Source organism: Perca fluviatilis, chromosome 23 (genome assembly GCF_010015445.1).
Source record: "Perca fluviatilis chromosome 23, GENO_Pfluv_1.0, whole genome shotgun sequence".
NCBI classification, from domain to species: Eukaryota; Metazoa; Chordata; class Actinopteri; order Perciformes; family Percidae; genus Perca; species Perca fluviatilis.
In genome coordinates, this window is record NC_053134.1 from 12,849,580 (window position 1) to 12,869,188 (window position 19,609).

At 40.6% G+C, this 19,609-nt stretch overlaps 1 protein-coding gene across 3 annotated transcripts in view; it reads left to right on the top strand.

Annotated features, from left to right (window-relative positions):
• The window catches only part of plxna4 (plexin A4), a 250,922-nt gene that overhangs the window by 190,312 nt on the left and 41,001 nt on the right, over positions 1–19,609 (top strand). For all 3 annotated transcript variants that reach the window (XM_039791208.1, XM_039791207.1, XM_039791206.1), the window contains 13 exons: positions 1,210–1,410; positions 2,263–2,359; positions 3,970–4,160; positions 7,754–7,905; positions 9,155–9,278; positions 9,911–10,047; positions 10,625–10,792; positions 11,124–11,217; positions 13,038–13,277; positions 13,464–13,610; positions 14,394–14,628; positions 15,346–15,488; positions 17,913–18,181. In XM_039791208.1, the coding sequence (XP_039647142.1) occupies positions 1,210–1,410; positions 2,263–2,359; positions 3,970–4,160; positions 7,754–7,905; positions 9,155–9,278; positions 9,911–10,047; positions 10,625–10,792; positions 11,124–11,217; positions 13,038–13,277; positions 13,464–13,610; positions 14,394–14,628; positions 15,346–15,488; positions 17,913–18,181 (2,198 nt within the window). The remainder of the gene's footprint in view (positions 1–1,209; positions 1,411–2,262; positions 2,360–3,969; positions 4,161–7,753; positions 7,906–9,154; positions 9,279–9,910; positions 10,048–10,624; positions 10,793–11,123; positions 11,218–13,037; positions 13,278–13,463; positions 13,611–14,393; positions 14,629–15,345; positions 15,489–17,912; positions 18,182–19,609) is intronic.

A 19,609-nucleotide genomic window follows, 5' to 3' on the forward strand; every position in this document is an offset into this window, starting at 1 on the left:
TAATGCTTCCCTCCTGTGGATAATGACAGTGGAGTACCTGTTGAGCCGGCCCTTCACTCACAGTGAATGTGAGCAGGTCCAAGGACCGTCCAACCAAGAGACTCAGCTGATCTCCACCCAACAGAAACTATCATAAATAAAAGCACTAAAACACTGAAAACAGCACAGGCTGAAGTGGATAGTCCATTCAATTAAATTAATGTTGGTGAAGTACTGGGTGATCTGGTACCTGTTAATGATGAGATACATGATGAGAGTGTGGATGGCTCCGTCATGTTGTTGTAGGTATATTCCTGGTGCAACCATGCTCAGTGTCTCCAAATAGATTAAAAATGTTGATTTTCTTATTAATATCAAAAATAAATGGGAAACATACATACAATTAAATTACATTAAAAGCCAGGTCTTTACTGTATTGTATCACTAACAATATAATAAAGCTGTCTTCAAACTTGTCAATTTTAATAGAGAAGGGCATGTATTTGTAAGTCGCCCAAAATTTCAGCACACACAGAGGTAATTTTAAATCAGCGTTCCTGCATCTTTTGACTTTTCTGTGCTGTGATGCCAAAATTGGTGGCCGATTGATCAGCATGTGCACAGATTTCAAATGATGTGCATATGAAGTATAACATGCATAGGGGCCAGATTTACATTTGTGACAGTGGAACTTAAATTAAAGGAATACGCCACCGTTTGTTGAAATAGGGCTTATCACGGTCTACCCTGGCTGTAGATAGGTGGGCCAACGCATTTTTTGTCTCAGTGCAAGTAATTAGGTTGTTTTTTTGTCTTTTGTTGGCTCACTTTTACTCACAACATGCTAACCGGCAACATAGGATTCCATTCACTATGCTAAGCTGATTAGCGGCGGCGCTGCCGGTGTTGCACCGGACTAAAACAATGCATGCACAAAAAATGCGTTGGCCCACCTATCTACAGCTAGGGGAGACTGTGACAAGCCCTATTTCAACAAACGGTGGCGTATCCCTTTAAGGTTGTTCTCTTGCTAACATTTATACTTTCTTTAGTTCAAATTCATAAACGAGAGTTGTGTACTTCACTGTGTGCCTCAGGTGACGGGCAAACTCCACTTCTAATAACAAAGTGACATTGCAGGATCTTTTCAAGTAACATTAATTGCAATTACCTCATGAGATTGCCCGTAATAACACACTTTCCCACCTCGTCTTTTTGTCTCTCTTGTAGGGGTGTCCCCAGTTGCTACCTGCAGATAGGATCCTGGTGCCAGTCAACGTGGTAAAGCCCATCACCCTACCGGCAAAGAACCTCCCCCAGCCCCAGTCTGGACAGAGGGGGTATGAGTGTCTGCTGACCATCCAGGGAAATGAGCACAGAGTTCCTGCCCTACGCTTTAACAGCTCCTCAGTGCAGTGTCAAAACACATCGGTGAGGATTAGTGTGTGCATGTGTGTGTATTTTACTTGCCAGCTTCTCTGGGATGTCATTATTGACCACCATCCACCAACACACCAACACAATCTCTATAAAAAAACGCCCCATTTATATAAAGTGTTCCTATAAAAGTGATATTATCTTTTCAATCTCTCTTGCGCACACTTACAGCCACATGCATACACACTGCTTTCAGCTAAGGGTTTCTCCTCTTCTAGCCAGACAGTGGGTCAATGAGAAAAGAATCTGACTTTGTCTCTCCTGCACAGCCATCCCTGCGATCATGCTCCATTCACTGAATAATGCATTGACAGCAATGAAAGACTAGCATGAAAAAGGCTTTATGCTGGTCTTGATGCTAATCGTCTGTTGATACAATAACATATCATCTTCCTGTCTATCTTCATCACTCTGGGTGTGTGTTAGAGCCTGTCTGTAGAGATGTCTGTCGGATTTGTGTGTTTAATCACAGCACAATCCAAATATTGTACTTTGATTGAGCAGTGAAGGAGGGAAACTGTAATTTAGCGGAAAATGATGATTCTAGCGCCAACCCTCCATGCTGCTCATGTTACAGAACCAAATGAAACATAATCTCATCTGTGAAAGCTCTCTGGTGTGTATACTGTGTGTTTGTTGATTCAGAGTTTGAGTTCATGTGTGTATTCACTGTGTCTACAACCACCTGTTGATGATGCGTTTTGCATTCAAAGGAGTATTGTTACACCAGAGCCTTTTGGACTTGAAGATAATAGACAGTTTAAAGTAGCTCAAGAGCTTCTCTCTCTCTCACATACTCTCTTCCCCATCTCTCCCTATTTTCCTCTGTGGTTGCCATGGTGACAGTATTTCTATGATGGGATGGAGATGAGCAGTCTTCCCGTGGAGCTAACTGTAATCTGGAATGGAGATTTCAGCATTGACAATCCTGCCTACAACAAAGGTGAGCATGTACAGAGGCACGAGCTTGCGCATACTAAAGCTCTTGCACATACGCATGCACACACACACACACACGCACACACACACACACACACACACACACACACACACACACACACACACAACTTGTGAATCCATCAGCTCTTTCCATAGTTCATTCACAGTATCATAAGAAACCACAAACACACACACACACACACACACACACACATATAGTGGACATAGTCTCTTATAAAGTCTCACTTATACACATACAAATAGACACAAACACAGTTTGAGTAAATCTGCTGCTTCCCCATTGTTGCCCTTGGAGCCGGTCTCCATGACAACAAGCAGGCGGTGTGCTGAGGTGCAGCATCCATCCCCTGATATTGCGGTGTAGAGTGGTTAACTTTAACACATCCTCTCTTACGCTTTCCTCATGTAGGTCTCTTTCCCCTCCAGTCTCTCTCCATTTATCTGTCTGTCTCTCCTGTACTTCACTGTTGTCTGTCTTTTCAGCTGCCTATTTGCTCTGTCAACACCTCTCTGTCTGCTCCCTCTTTCATTTTTTCACTTTTCACAAATTCAATGTGCTTTACTGGCATACATTTCATAAGAGCAGTAATGGTTAAACATGTAGCCTGGATTCCAGTGAGCAAACAGGTAGCATATAATACTGTATATATTGCTTCCTCTCATTGTTTCTGCTCACTACTACTACTCACCGTATATATATGGAATGACAGCTCTGTGCTGAATTTTTAAGCTTTCCGCTGCTGAGCTTCATTCAGTTTGGCCACTGGCGATCCACCACTATGAGTGATTCATGCTGGGGTAGGGAAACAGCAGCATGCTGGGGGTTGTAGTTTTGTGACAGGAAAACAACACATTTTTAACCTAAGGCAGTGGAGGAAGGCATAAGAAACCTATTGTTTAAATATGGATGATATGCCAACATGACACTGCTGTAAAGCAAAGTTTGTACAGTATTTGTGTTTGTGGATGTGTGTCTGAGTCAAATACAAAACATATCCTTGAGCATTAGTGTAAAATGAAAGAAGCAACGATAGTTAGGGAAAGAGAGGGAGATGCTTGAACTGGAGAGTCTTTCTCTACCATCTTCCAACCTTTGTTCTCCTGTGGAGGAAGCTGCTCTGAGGGCATCATTTGATGGACAGATCACACATGCATCTAATGGCAATTAAAAAGAAAATGGCTGGCCCGTTGCCATGGAGATGATGTGTTAAATGTGTGGTGAATGAGCAGAGGCGAAAGGCAGCAGTGTAGGAAACTCAAAGAGAGAGAGAGGGAGTATATAGAGATAATGATAGATGGAGAAATAATGAGACAAAGATATCAACGAATGTTGCTCTCAAAATGTTCAGTTTGTTCGTATATTCAAACAGCATTAACATTAAGTGATTTGGGTAAACAACTCAAATTTGAGTTGTGTGTTTTGAAGTTTGTCTGTCATTTTAGAGGCTTTTGCGCAAAATGTGCATGCATTTGCTGTTCTGTAATCATTTGAACAAATGTTATTCACTTGAATTCTGAACTCTTTCTCCCTCTGTGGTTTCCTTCTTCCCCATTTGTTTCTTTTTCCCTTGTCTCTTTCCTTCCTACGCACAGTCCATCTGTACAAGTGTGACGCCCAGCGTGGAAGCTGCGGTTTGTGTCTGAAGGCAGACCCGCTCTTTGGATGTGTTTGGTGTAAAGGAGAGAACCGCTGCACCCTCAAACAACACTGTCCCCACCCCGAGAACCAGTGGCTGGAGCACAACGGCATTAACAGCAAGTGCACCCACCCACGGATCACACAGGTGGGACACACACCAGGGCACAGATGTATTAGCGTCCACATATGTTCAGTACATACTTTACACATAAGAATTTACATTGGCCAAGCATTGCCAACGTTGTTTTTAACTCAAAGGCTATACATGCACACATACAAATAATCACAGTGCACTGATAGGAGCATACACATACTCATCACCTCCGTGACAGCATGGCAGTTAATCATTTCAACATAATGACAGAGGCTGAGTCACCACAAGCTATTGAGCCTGACAGCATTTGTGAGGAACAATATATTTTTTTATATTTTTACAGTTACATATCTCTCATCTAAAGTTTGAACCTTAACGATATACTAGAATCACAGTTACAGTAATCATTTAAATAGGCCATTATATATGTCTTTCCTTTAAAACTGTAAGTGGGACAGTGCTTATTTTTGACATAGTTTACTCCATCTTACTTTCAATGTAAACATACAAACACTAAGATGGTCCATGTAAGACCTAGACAGAGCTAGAAAAAGACAAATCATCCCTATTCTTGCTAGTTATCAATCAACTCTGCACAGATGGTCACACAAACCCCCACTTAACCCAGCATGCTCCTGAAAACCACATACACCGTGAGGCAAATGGACCTGACCTGTGAAAGACATGCAATAGCAGAAGGCATAAGGGTCAGTGAGATGGAGGATCAGAGGATGCAAAGGAAAGATGGATGGAAAGATGCCCAGATGAAAAGAGAGGAGGATAGATTGGGTTTACATGAAAGAGGGGGGGTGACGGATGGGTAGACTGAGCCAGAATAGAGTCATGTGAGGCTGAAGGGGTGGAAGAATACCCCTACGCCCTCCCCATATCCCCATGATGGATATGAAGGTCTGCATCCTTTTCACGAGGACGAGAGTTGGGAGCAGATGGTGACCGACAAGAGATGAAGCAAAGCGGGGATAAAAACAACAGAAAGGGGAATCCTTTTTGGTGTCCTGTGGAGTGATGGGTTTGGACGGAGAGAGGAAGAGGGATACCGAAATGAAAGGATAATCCCTTCTCCGCTGTTCACTCTCCTCTCTCTACATCATCCTATATAGACCAGAATACAGATAAGTGGCCGACCTTGGTGGAGATTCACTGAAAGCAGCACCATAAATCCCATTGTTTCTTGTAATCTTGAATCTCCACAGATCATGCTAACCTGATGGGTTTCAGCAGAATTTTCAAATGTTTTCTAAATAAAGGTGGATAGTCAGAAGGAGGAAGATAGACACAGGAGAGAAAATTCTGGAATCTCTGGACAATGACGACATAGGCACCTCCAAAACAGGGAACTGAACTACCTTCTCTTCTACTCATTGATACCTAAGCCATTGTGATTATTTTTATCCCGACAAAATCAAATCAACTCTTGAAGAAAGTGATGAGAAGATGGTGGCCCTTGTTGCCCTTATTAAAGAATCTGAATCAGTAAGGTGCACTCTATCATTCTTTCACTCCACTGTTTGTCTTCCCCCCGAGCAGTGGATTCATTCCTGGAGATGGGCCCTGTATTTCTCCTTAAATCCCTGAGGCTGCAGTAGGGACATATTGCAGCCTTCTCACGTCCCCCATAAAAACTGTCACTGGGTGAGGAGTGAGGACTTTTCCAAGACGATCGGGGCTCTAATGCATTCTAATACGCTTCATTATAATGACATCTCCCATCAACAATATGAGAGGGAGAGACTCACATAGAAAGATGGAAAGAGAAAGGGAGAGATAGAGAGAGAAGTGATTAAGTGTTTGCCTCTACCCAACCGTCAATTATCTTGTCAAAGTCACAAATCTAATCAACGCCTCATTGCGTCTCTCCCTCTCTTTTTCATTCCGTTGCTTCTTTCTTCTCCTACACTGTTTCTCTTTAACTCTTTGTCCCTTTCCATCCTCCATATTTGCTAATAAATGGAGAGCCACGATGCAATGTGTGCAGTCTTTTTAATTGCATGTATTGTCGCCCCGTTCCTAGAAGGCTCTTTTTTCATTAAGATATGAACAGGGAGCCTTATTAATCAGAGACATTGAACCATACTATAACGATATCTCCCACATGGCAGCCACAGGACTTGTGTTGTGCGTGACCTGGCTTGAGCTTCGCCTTTGTCATTCAAATGGCTAGTTCCTTTCAAGCCCAGCTAGTTCAGTTTGTTTTAGTTCACTTCTTTAAAAAGAATTATGAAATAAGGGTAGTAACATAAGGATTATCATTTCACAGCAAGCAAGAGCTTCAAGCCATAAAATAAAGCCACACACACAAAAACACTCACTTAGTACTCTACCTGTGAACATCACAGGGGGTCACGCTGTCAACTATAAACCGAGCAGAGAAACAATGGCACAGTCTCAGCCTGAGTGAAAATCCTTAGGGTCGCTATTTTTCAGGGGGATGGTGACACAGCACCATTAAAGCTGGACCCCTTCTATTTGACAGAGACAGATAGAAACAGACTATTCTGTGTCCATCTCTAACATCCATCCATCTGGGCCTGACTGATGATGTGTGCGCATGCACACACACACACACACACACACGCTGGCCAAAAAGTAATTGTGTGAGTAAAGTGTTGATGGATGTTGGAACCGCCTCATCAACAATGAGAGATGTTACTGATAAATCAAAAGGACACTGTGATTACTTCAAAGATGTCACCCAATGCCAAGTTTTAAGTTAATCTTGTATAATATATTGTCGTGGTTTTCAGTGAATACAGGATTGAGAAATGACAATAAGTCTTGACCCGTTAGCTGTCACTGGAGCTGTTATTTCATCATCTATTTTCTCTTTTCTGCTGCGTCTCTCCCATCCCCTCACCCTTCAGCAAAGTCATGTTTTTCTTCTGAGCGTTACATAATGTGTGAACAGAAAGCACTTATCCCTAAAGGATTTTAAATATGAAACTTAAATGTATCGATATCATTCTTCACCTGTTTGTGCTACACCTGAGTGGTCTACTGTATACTGCTTTTGCAGACAGCCTTTGTCAATACAGTAGTTTCACAGGAAACAAAACACTAAGAAGTAGGAACATTGTATTCTGACTGGCTGACACTAATACTCTATCTCACACCATTTGGAAAGTTAGGATTTTGACTGCAGTATTCTTAAAAGGGAGTTCATTATCAGACGCCAGTTAAAATTCATGTTAACATTAACATTCATCATTCCTACTTAGCCACTATCCGTAGAAGCTCTTTTCATGATTACACTACACTACTTCATAACTCTCCTAATTGCTTGACACACTAATTTCAGATAAATTGTAAATACAGTTGTAATTTAAAATATTGGCCTACAAAGCTGTGTACAGTATGGACAAGGGGTTGAGAAACATACTGCAGCTAATGGAGATAAATTGGAGAGACAAATTATGTTAATAAGTTTAAATAGCTTTTTAATGTTTGGCAAAGAAATTTAAGTCTAGGACGTATATGGCACAACACAGTATTGCTATAATTTGCCATGTCAAAAAGCAATTATATACATTTTCTTTCTGGTAAATTTTCTTGACACACATTTGAGTTTTTGAGTGTAAACAAAACCACATCTCCCAAATCGTTCATCTAGACTTAAATTTCAACAGATCACACCTTTGCGGGGTCCCAGGGAGGGAGGCACGCTCGTGACTATTCGTGGTGAGAACCTGGGACTGGACTTCAGAGAGATTCAGGATAACGTGAAGGTGGCTGAAGTGGATTGCACCCCCATACTTGAGGGCTACATTCCTGCTGAACAGTAAGTCACATTTTACATTGATGACTGAATATAGAACATTGGCAGCACTATGTAATAAATAGCACATCCTCACCTAGTCTTAATTTATGTTCCTGCAGAGCAGTAAGTCCCATTTTAGGCAGCAGCCTGTTGAAAGCAGCTGTTAATAGCACATAATTACAGCTTGTAATGAGCTTTGCTGTACAGTAATTCACAATTTTGTTGACTAAAATGTATGTAATATCTTTGAATACAGTATTTTCCAGCTGCACTGGAACCATAGGGAGAAGACAAACTATATTTTCAGCCAAGCTGAATCCTGAATTCAGCATAGTATTTCTACTCTCCGTTTACTTGCCATAATCCCACTGAAAGCACTTTGACCACAGCTAAACACCTCACCTGTGTTACCCACACAACAGAGCCATAACAAGTTGGCCTGACCAACTGATCATGAGTCAGAGTGCTCACCTCAGGGTGTTTGTGTGCATGTATGTCTGTGTGTCTGTGTGTAAGGCAACAAGAAAGAAGGTGAGTGAGTAACAGAGAGAGGGAGGCTATGACATGAAAGGTAAACTAATGCTAAAATAGCCTAATTCCTAGACCAAAACAAATTGGAGTTTGATTTAACTTCAAGTCACAGCGGCGCATACAGTGTACAAGACACGTGTATGTGTACTGCTGTGGGCCACAGAGAACAACTCTGACCTCCATATTTCATAGCAGCACAGCACATACACACACAAACACACACACACACACAGACACACACAAGCACACACAGTCCCATAATCTTTTTAGAAAGTTCAGGAAGTTACATTTAGTTGACATTTGAGTTTAATCCGGAGCTTTGGTTCCTTACAGGTACCCTCTGTCAAATTATTTTAAAGTAGTTTAAAGTTGGCTTATCAACAGACCCAGGGCTGCTTCTGCTAAGAAAGTAAGTTGTGTGCCAGCACTTTCTAAGCAAATGCTGACCCAGCAGAAGAGGTAGCTACTGTATATTTGAGGTCATATGTAAAAGGATAGAGACTTTTTTCCTGTGGAGGAGGTGAAGTCGCTGCCAAATAATACATTATTTTATTGAGGTTTTAACAGGTTTAGGTCCATTCTTTTTACATAATCTGCTCAGCATTTGCTGGCAAGGCAAACTGCAGGAGTTTTTTTATAGAGGTTTTTGTATTGGAATTTTTGCGTTTGGCATATACATTTGGGTGTGTGTCTATTTGTTTCTTATACATTCCACAATTATGCGAATGTATGTTTCCAGGATTGTGTGTGAGATGGGTAAAGCAGAGAAGAGCCAGTATACTGGGAACGTGCAGGTCTGTGTCGGAGATGGAGAGTGCAGACCAGAATTCATGGCAAAGTCCTCCAAGTACTACTATTTTGTGGTGAGTCTGCACTTAATATTTAATCTTTTTGTATGGTCATGCTGCCTATGTCTCCCTCTGCATATTAGCACCTTGCAGGTTATTGATCTGTGTTCTCACCTACTGTGGTAATACTGTACGTACGTGTTTTGGCTGTGATCTGGCATGGTGTGGTTCTGACTGAGAGTCTCCCTCTCAGTATTTTTCTCATTTGCACACAATTGATCAGCATCACTCGTACACTCAAATAAATTTGCAGTGTTGCCATTATGTATTTGTTTTATGGAGTTTTATCATTTTTACTGCCAACCATTGGTGCTGGCCGAGGTTTATTTCTCAATGGGGTCCCTGTAGAGGATTATATGATGTTAGGTCTAGATGTCACACCACACAGCAGGCTGGAGATTATAAGAAGGCCAAATGAAATGAAAGAGGATTTACTTCATGCCCAGCTTTCAGTTGCTGCTGTGTCAAAGCTTTCCACCCCAGTATAGTGTATGTAAGTGAGATTAGTGAGTGCAGGTATATATTAACACTTGAAGGCATTTTTAGTTGAGAACACTCAGTAGATTTTTAATTAACTAATTAATTAATTAACCTTGATCTCACCCTCTGATTGACTTGTGACCTGACAACCTCTGCCCTTCCTCCAGATCCCAAGGATTATCAACCTCAAACCCAGTCGAGGGCCAGTCTCTGGGGGAACCGTTGTCAACATCACCGGGAGCCACCTTGATGCTGGGAGCAACGTGTCAATCATGTTTAAGGACCAGCCATGCACTTATCTGAGGTTAGTGGGGAGCAAGCTAAAGCTGATCCTGCCAATCACACTTAAACAGTCAATTAAAAGCTCAGTCAAAGCCCATGTTTGTCAAACTGCAGGGAGCAAACCCCTCTGACAGTCATCTTTGTTAGATAATTTTTCCCCACATACACTGAGACAAGAAATGGTTGTGATCAAGGAATGGTGTATAGTTTTTTAATCATCAAGCTTCCATCTATTATTTAGCAATGGTTGATTTGTTTTTGCTTGGAAGATATACTTTTTTTAATAAATTTGAAATGCCATTTTCTTAAATTATTGGTAAAAGACATAGTATTATTGTAATCCACCACTTAACACTGATCAATGCACAATTCGGGTTGTCAATAAACTATCCATGTCCACTTAAGCAACCATTCAACCATCTTAAATATTAAATTGATATTGGTTTTTGAAAGATTTATTAGTCTGCACCAACAGTGATAAACAACTAGAGAGATGACTCCTGAGTGTCTACACAATGTAATATATTGTTGGAGAAAAATGTACTGTTAGTCTATAACGAATATAACCACCGTGTTTCATCATCCTATCATCACTTTAGGAGGGGTGGCCAGTGGCTCACCTGCCGCACCCATGCTTCCCTGCATGGCTATGGGAACGTGTCCGTGTCTGTGAGCATAGACAGAGCTCATCTCCAGAAAGACCTGCGGTTTGAGTATGTGGAAGATCCCACCATCACCAAGATAGAGCCTGAGTGGAGCATCTACAGGTATGTTACAAGGGCACATTTAACTTCAGTTAACTTGTTTGACCAAAGCTTGCATGTTACTCACTGCTAATGGATATTGATGGGTGATAGAAATCCTGTAGATGTTTTGAATGATTGGACAGCAGCAAATTAGTTAATAGAAAATAGTAAAGTTTTGACCATCTACAACTGGATAATACAAAATCTACAACATCACAATTTTGCACCCGCAGCCTGAGCTAATGTCTCAGCATCACTATCACTCTGAGTGAGTAATTGATATCACCATCTGTCAAAACAATCTGAGCTATCCATTGAACCTTGTTGTCAATCTTTACTTTCCTTCTCACAGTGGACATACCCCAGTGACAGTGACAGGAACTAACCTGGACATCATTCAGACGCCACTTGTCAGAGCAAAATATAACAGCCATGAGACACTCAATGTAAGTGCAAACACAAACAAACAGTCAATAAAATATCGTTACTACTATCAATGTTTCTAAGTCCCTAACTTCCCTTGTCGGCTAGACATCCCAAAAGAAGGGGGCCGTAATAAATGTCAGAGTAAATCTTTTTATGTATATATATATATATATATATATATCATAAATAAATGCCTCAGTGCCACTTTAAGGTAAAGGGGTCAAGAAAAAAAAACTCAGAGAACACTGAAAGGACATAATAAAATCAACAGGTTGCAGTTGAATTAATAGAGAATGATGTAATTCCTCTCCATACCTTTGTAACAATAGGGAAGTTTTGACACCGAACTAAAAACCACAGAGATTGGCCCTTATCAAATTCTTCTACCCTCTATTCACACTTTTACCCAGGGGAGGCTTGATAAAGTTATACAAGGCCTTCTCTGTGATCTGATTGAAAGACGAGGGAGTAACAAAAGGCGGTAATGATACCTTCATGGTCCATTTGAGCATGAGCTTGCACCACTATTTAACATCTGTGCTCACATTTCTGCACCAGGCATTGTGTTTCAAGCTACTGTGCAGGCAGCTTGCACTTTGAACCAACATAAATTGAATGTGCTGACAGATAATTTGCTCACTCTCACTTTATTAGTGTTACACAGCTCAGTTTGGCACTGAATGTGAGGGGAAACAAAAACATTTAAGCAACATTTGTGCACATAGAGGGGTTTTGGGGTTTTGTTGCCGTTTCCTTCCTGCTGCAGTGCAGGATACATGTCAGAGATGTCCTAAAGACCTTTCAGGATTAGTCAAGTTTGATGTTCAAGGAGCCAATTAGAGTGGTAGGCAGTAGTTTGAGTGGCTGCATGGCCGAGGTTACTATGGAAATGTCTGTGAATGAGACGGAAATGACTGTGAATGAGACCTGTGCTGTTGGTTGATGTGTCAATGCCCTGACAGACAGAGAGGAATGGGCATGACAATGACAGATTGGACAATCTGTTCTTGTGTATAAAACTGGCTCAGAGATGTGAATAAAGAGGAATAATTTAAATCACACCACATGTCAAATGAAAGACCAGGGCAAAGATGAAGAACCACAAAACAAGAGTGAGACAAGCAACTGAAAAAAAGATGTAAGAGACACTATAATTGAGCAGTAAAGTGGTATAGAAAAAGATGAGTGACAGAATAAGAATGTGTCAAAGAGAAAAGGAAAGATCACAGGGAAGAATAACTGGACAGGGAATAAAGAAGTGATGAGAGGGTGGGGGTGTCTTTCTGAAGGGTAATGAAGGAAAGGTAAGACCTAGTTATCACTCCTGGATCTTCACACATCAAAGCCGGATTGTGCACACATTCTCTAACTGCACCTCGTTTGGTGGCTTTCTTTGAGGAAAATACTCTAACAGGTTCTTCTTTGCACTTTTTGAAATGGAGGAGCTTCCAGTTTGAATTGAGTCTCCAGTGACCTGTGTGAAATGTAAACCTGTGACATAAAAGATTCACAATAACTGCTGATGGGATATCTTGGCATACAGTAAAGTTGATGCATATTCAAGTGCCAGATTGACACAGCTTTATTTGCAAGGTGGCATGAGTGAGGTAATAGGGAACTTAGTTATACTTTGAATATGAGATATATTGAGATCTACCCATGAAAGCTTATATAAATAATGTAGACTGATGCATAATCACATAAGCACCACAACACCTCCAAGTTTATTTTTCTGTCAATTTAAAACAAGTATCTGCTTCCACTAAGCACTCATTTCATTTGCAGAAGATATGTTCATTCATAAATGTAACGTCTCCCTTCTCTCTCTGTTTTCTGCCAGTTGTGCCAGGTGCTCAGCCCTACATCCATGCTGTGCCAGGCTCCAGAGCTGCCCATTAGTCTGGCCAGGCAGCAAGAGGTGCCTGAGAGACCTGACGAGTTTGGCTTTAAGCTGGACGATGTGCAGGCTCTGATGGCACTTAACAACACCAACTTTATCTACTACCCCAATCCTGAATTTGAACTACTCAGTGTGTCTGGGGTGCTGGAGCTTAAACCTGGATCACCCATTATACTGAAGGTACGAGGATAGTTATTACCCACACTTACAATCAGTATTTATTGATTGTAAGATATTGACTTACCCATAACTTGTTTTGATGTCATTTTGCAGTATGATCAGTATATATATAAATGCGTTTTTTGACTCCTAACTCCTATCCCTCCCTTTAACAAACTCTTATTATGCATGAATTCTTTCCTGCAGGGACGGAACTTCCTCCCACCAACCAATAGTGGAAATGGAAAGCTGAACTACACCGTTCTTATTGGCGAGAAGCCCTGCATGTTAACAGTGTCAGAGACCCAGCTGCTCTGTGAGTCACCCAACCTGACTGGTCGACACAAGGTCCTGGTGAGTGATACGGCAAATGCTCACAAAGACAATAGAGAGAGACACACACACACACATACACATGACAGAGAGGCAGGCTATGGTGGAGAAGGCAGACAGACAGACCTATAAATCCATCGACAGTTTGACAGACAGAAAGTCATACCTTATGTTGCTTTCTAGCTATCTTCTTGTCCACTTCAGGACAGACTACAGCTCTAATCCAATCAGCTGTGTGGTTCCTGTTACGGCCCACAAGCAGACAAAAGACAAACAAATAAGCCTTCAATAAGAAGGATTAGGGCCCCACAAACTCAATAAAGATTCCATTTGTGGTTTTAAGAGGGACCACTTTGAACAAAGCGCCTCCTGATATTACCACCTGAAGCTAGCGTCATAGACAGAGATGGACACATTACAGTAACACAGTTAGTAGATGTACAAATAAACAGAAGTGTGTACACATTTAAATAGCAAATCAATATGTATGGCTGTCTGTCGGTCTGTCTGGCCTTTGATCTTGATTTAGAAGACAGACAAATCTTTATAGACCTAAAAGGGATTCACAGAGGCAATATAATGGTATGGTTCAAAAATAGTTGTGATATGTTTTGCCTTAAGGAACACTATAGTTCCAAATTAGTGATATTTAAGTGAAACTCTTCTCTGATATTAGCTCTGGTATACTAAACCACATATTTAATGGCCCTTCCTTATGAATACCTTTCAAGGAAGTAAACTGTATTTGTGTACAGTACATGCATTAATTACTTAATACGCCTCTTTATCTTCTACCATCACAAGGCACGTGTGGGTGGTATCGAGTTTTCCCCAGGTGTGGTCCACATCACATCCGACAGCCCGCTCAGCAGCACGGCAATCATTGGCATTGCTGCTGCCGGTGCCCTGCTCATCCTTTTTATCGTGGTGGTTCTCATTGCCTACAAGCGCAAGTCCCGTGAAAGTGACCTGACCTTGAAGAGGCTGCAGATGCAGATGGACAACCTTGAGTCACGTGTGGCTCTAGAGTGCAAAGAGGGTAAGAGGTTGATGCTGATGAGTAGTAGTAGGTTATATGGAGGAGAGTTTCTTCCTCAATAGATTAAATTAACTTTACCTTGGAAACCCTTTGAATTATTTATTTACTCTGTTTAAACAACCACACTTGTTCAGAACAAAATGTCAAATCTTGTCTTTATCTTGTGAAAATGGTTTTCTATTTACAACTCTGTTAACAATTGTAACATTTGATTATGGAATTCATATGTTGTGTGAAGCTTGTCACATTTGACAGAACTAAAGTAGAGTTGTAGAGTGAACTTGTTGATGAGTGAGTTAAAAATAGGGTCTGTAAACTGTCTTTGGGGAAATGATAGTTTTAGACCAGGGAGATGTGATATGGGATTCAAACATTGAAAGTGACTAAGTAAAATAAAAGACTAGTATAATGAAGGTACTCTAATGTCATTCCAACAATTAGTAGGTAAATATGATCGTCCTAGGAAGTACTTTTTAAGTACGTAAGTAAGCAAATTAGGATCTTTATACAGTACATTCCCAAATTAAAACTACTTTGGAACCCTCACTGTCTACCAACTCACAGTAAACTATCATTTTATATGTATATGTCTAAGAAACTGATCAGTTGACTGTAAACTATCTGAGATCAAAGGTTCCATAAAAATACTCTACTATAATAAGCTAACGGTTTTGCTATAGAAAAATAACTGGGTTGTGTATCTGGTTTATCCATCAGCTTTTGCAGAGCTCCAGACTGACATCCATGAGCTGACCAGTGATCTAGATGGAGCAGGAATCCCCTTCTTGGACTACAGGACCTACACCATGAGGGTCCTCTTCCCAGGCATAGAGGAACATCCTGTACTACGAGATCTGGAGGTATAGTTCACTGATATTTAAATTGTATTACATACTGAGTGTGCCCCCTTAAGTCAGTGTCTGTTTTAATAAAGGAACACCTTGTAATTGGCTAAAACAGTGCTTGACTTAATACTAAAACAATATTTAGATTATGCATGCTACAGATTGTGGAGATTTTTATTTATGACACAGGAAAACTTCCTTGTACATAGGGCATCAAAATCAAGTTCTCCACTAACATGCTTGAGGGCAGATATTTGCAGCATTTCCATTAAATAGATATTCCATTAGTTGTGTTGATCAGCATTTCTTAGGAATTTAAGAGGACAGCTAGGTTGATACCAATTTTGCATTCAATTTTAGTAGTGCAAATAACACAAGTGTGTTTACCAGTTCTTCAGTCCCTCTCAAATAACAATCTCAATGCAATTAGCCTTATTTAAAATGAGAGCAAAATGAACAAGCAAATTAACAATGTGGTGAGTCACAGTAGGTGAAATTGACGCCAATGTTGTTTGTTTTGCTGTCTGGTAAACAAAAGCCTTTTGACGCCAGACAACAACACTTTTTTTCAAAAAACAAACAAGGCAGCCCTCAAATCAGGAGCATGCTCTCATTAATAACTCAAACGGTATGAGACGCTGCTCTGTTTTCTCTCTCCACCTCAAAAACAAATTAAAAGTCAATCAGCGGGAGAAAAGCAAAAGAAAAAAATCAAGTCATTTATCCCCAGTGGTGACATTGATAGACAGCCATAATTGAGCAGGTCGTCTTGTTCCATTAAGAGAATGATGGACCCCCATTTCACTGCCCCCAGGGTTGGCCACTCCATCACTGATGAGAATTTCCCAGTAATAAGCAATATTAATTATGTTTTAATTGGTATAAATGTCGAACTGTATGAGGAGTATAATGTGGAAAAGGAGCCTAATGAAAAAAGCAGCAGGCTTGTCTTAGGCGGTTGATGGCTGCTTAATTGTTATTGATGTGTGAGAGAATTTAAAGTCAAGTTTTTGACTGTGAGTTTTAGGCAGTTAGAAATAGCACAGGTAATATGAAGTTTGTCTAGGTTTACTGAAATAATGGGATTTGCTTAGTACTGAAATATTAAAAAAAACATAGCGAGCACTCAGCGAGAATAACATGTAGAATTAAGATATAGTCTGGCATGTGTCAGCTCAATAAAGCTTATTGACATTTTATTTGTTCCTTGTAACTGTTAAGGTTTATTCTTAGCAGTCAAAATCACTTCCTTGTCTCTACAATTTATTTCCCCAACAATTTTACTTTACAACTGAATCCCATTTTGCTTGCTGCTTTTGTATGATTTTTTTTTCTGCCATTATATTTCCCACTTACCTCTTGATCTTTACGGATTTCATTTCAGCAGTCGTTGCCGTTTTACTGCTTCACATGTGAACCTGCCAAACTTAAATATTCCAGTGACCCTACAGTCAGGACATTTTGCTGTTTTTATGTACTGTCTCCATAATCCTAGGAGACATGTTAAACATGTTTGTGTTACGGTACTGTACAACATATTTGTTGGGTCTATAACTGATAAATATTGACAGTTTATTTGCGTAGATAAAAAAGGCAGAAAATGCACATCATACACACAAAATTCAGACTTTCCCCAGATTTCCACATATGTCTGTATTCATACACTTGTACTGTATAAGCACAAAAAAGGCAAATGCTAATGTTCGTAACACACATGCACACACAACATTGTACCCATCTTGTCAGGCGGTATGAAATTAGACTTGCAACTTAACAATAGCTCCCAGCAGATTACAAAGGGTTCCTCCAGGAAAGGTAAAAAAAACAGAACATATGCTGGTTGACAGCTGCATTGGTTACAAAGAGATGCTGTCTTACCACAAGTGCTCTTGACAGATAAAAAAAAACAATCTCAATAGGTGCTATTCATGAAAAAAAAAATTAGAAGGAAAGCATGTGCGTCAAGTGACTAGTATAAATGTTGCAGGGACAGTCTGGGCTCAGGCGAGGGGAATTCACATCACTGCACTCCCTTTCTACTTGCATTAGTGTGGAACACAGCACCATCGAAATAATATACATTCCCTCAAGAGGCTTAGTGTTTTCCTGCCTTTATTCTCAACCTTCAGACTAAACGTAACAAAAGCTGGAAGATGTTAAACTCCTCATCTCCCTAGATCCTTTTTTCTTTCTCTCATTTTCTTTCTTTCTCTCTTTCCATCCTTATTTATGAAGGTGAATGTATGCATTACTTTTATATATTACTACTATATATTTATAAAGATTAAAGCATTTGATTATGGAGTCAGAGAGCTAATATTACATTTAGTTGAACTGATGACTAATTGGGTCTATATGACATGGCCTTGAATGTGCCACACGTATCTGTACTTTTTTTACCTCCTTATTTTTAATGTGTCTCCATCAAATTCCTCACAGGTGCCAGGCTACCGCCAGGAGCAAGTGGAGAAGGGGCTGAAGCTCTTCGGCCAGCTCATTAACAACAAGGTCTTCCTGCTGTGTTTTATTCGCACTCTTGAGGCCCAGCGTGGTTTCTCCATGAGGGACCGTGGCAACGTGGCCTCACTTATCATGACAGTGCTGCAGAGCAAGTTGGAGTACGCCACTGATGTCCTAAAGCACCTGCTATCCGACCTCATAGACCGCAACCTTGAGAGCAAGAACCACCCCAAGCTGCTGCTCCGCAGGTGAGAACAAGGCACAAGAAAGAAGTGCAGAGATTAACTTTACTCCAATCACTGTCCAACAAGTGCCCAAAATAACACAGCTGGTAGTGACCATTTTTGATGTAATTGCTTTGCTGCACTGTAACTGTCTAACCAAATTTCTCTCCTTCTTGTTCCCACTTATAAAAAGTCTAACTTAACTCTCTGAACTTACTATCAAGGACAGGATATGCTACTCTATCTGTGCCTCTGTCCATATCTGTGACATGTTTGGATTAACTCCTGTGACCTTGAACTGGTTTCTCTGTCTCAGAGACACCAGAGTGCATAGCCATGCACCTCATTAGCAAAATAATTATGAATAATTAGCAGTGAACAGCTCAAGAGGGAAAAAAAAATACTCATTTATGAAAAAGGGAGAACTGTGAAAGCTCACACTCCCTTGGATTTGTAGTCAAAGCTTTAATGGCATGCACTTGAACACAGCACTGTATGTGATTATGCTTCCTTCCCGCGGTGTTTGGTAAATGTGATGATTATGGTTACTTAAGTAAACCGGCTTCCTCACAGCTGTTGTGTATGTGAATGTGTGTGTGATTTGTGCATGTATGTCTATATCTATATACACATGATATTGTATGTCGTTTTGCTTGGGGGGCGTAGGTCAAGTCTTGACACCCCCAGATGATTTGACAGGCATGTCACAAATTAATTTGTCTGCCTCCTTTCAATTAAAATTAAAATTTTCCCTCCAGCTACAACCTCCTCTCTACCAGTAAATCCAAACAAATACGACAAGAATATATTATGCGAAGAGGACTGAAATGAATGCTGTCCTTGTACCATCCAAAAGACAGTGGGCATATTCATCTCATGAAAGCAAAGTTTAGGCGCTACTTGGTGATGCAGAGAGAGATTAATGCTGTCTGGGCAGGAGGCATGATTAATTGCAACCAGAGCTCACCGAGCATGGTGCAGCAACTAAACAATGGAGTAACTGCTGTTCCTGGCACTAGATACAACACAAGAGATGGCATGTAGAGCAGAGACAGGGAAAGGTAGTCAAGGACAATAAAGACACTTAAAGCTGTGTCACCAAGGAAAGCTGACTGCTGGGCCATGGAGGCAAGTAGTGAAATCAGCTCTTTGATCACTGAGGTTCCATCTCACCAGTGCCTTGTATGTGCTATACTTGCATAATGTTGATTTATGTCTTGTCAGAATTGGATTTGATAGTAAATTTAGAACAAACCAACAACTGTTCTTCAAGCACAGTCCAAATACAACACACTGTCTTGGATCACACTTTCACTCCACATTCCTTCTCTTCCTCCTCCATTGTCATCAAAGGTGAGGGAGAAGGAAAACCTAGGGAAACGCCATTGCATTCAGCCAGCACTGGAGAGAGAGCACATGTTTACAACAAATGCACATGCAGTTTGATTGCCA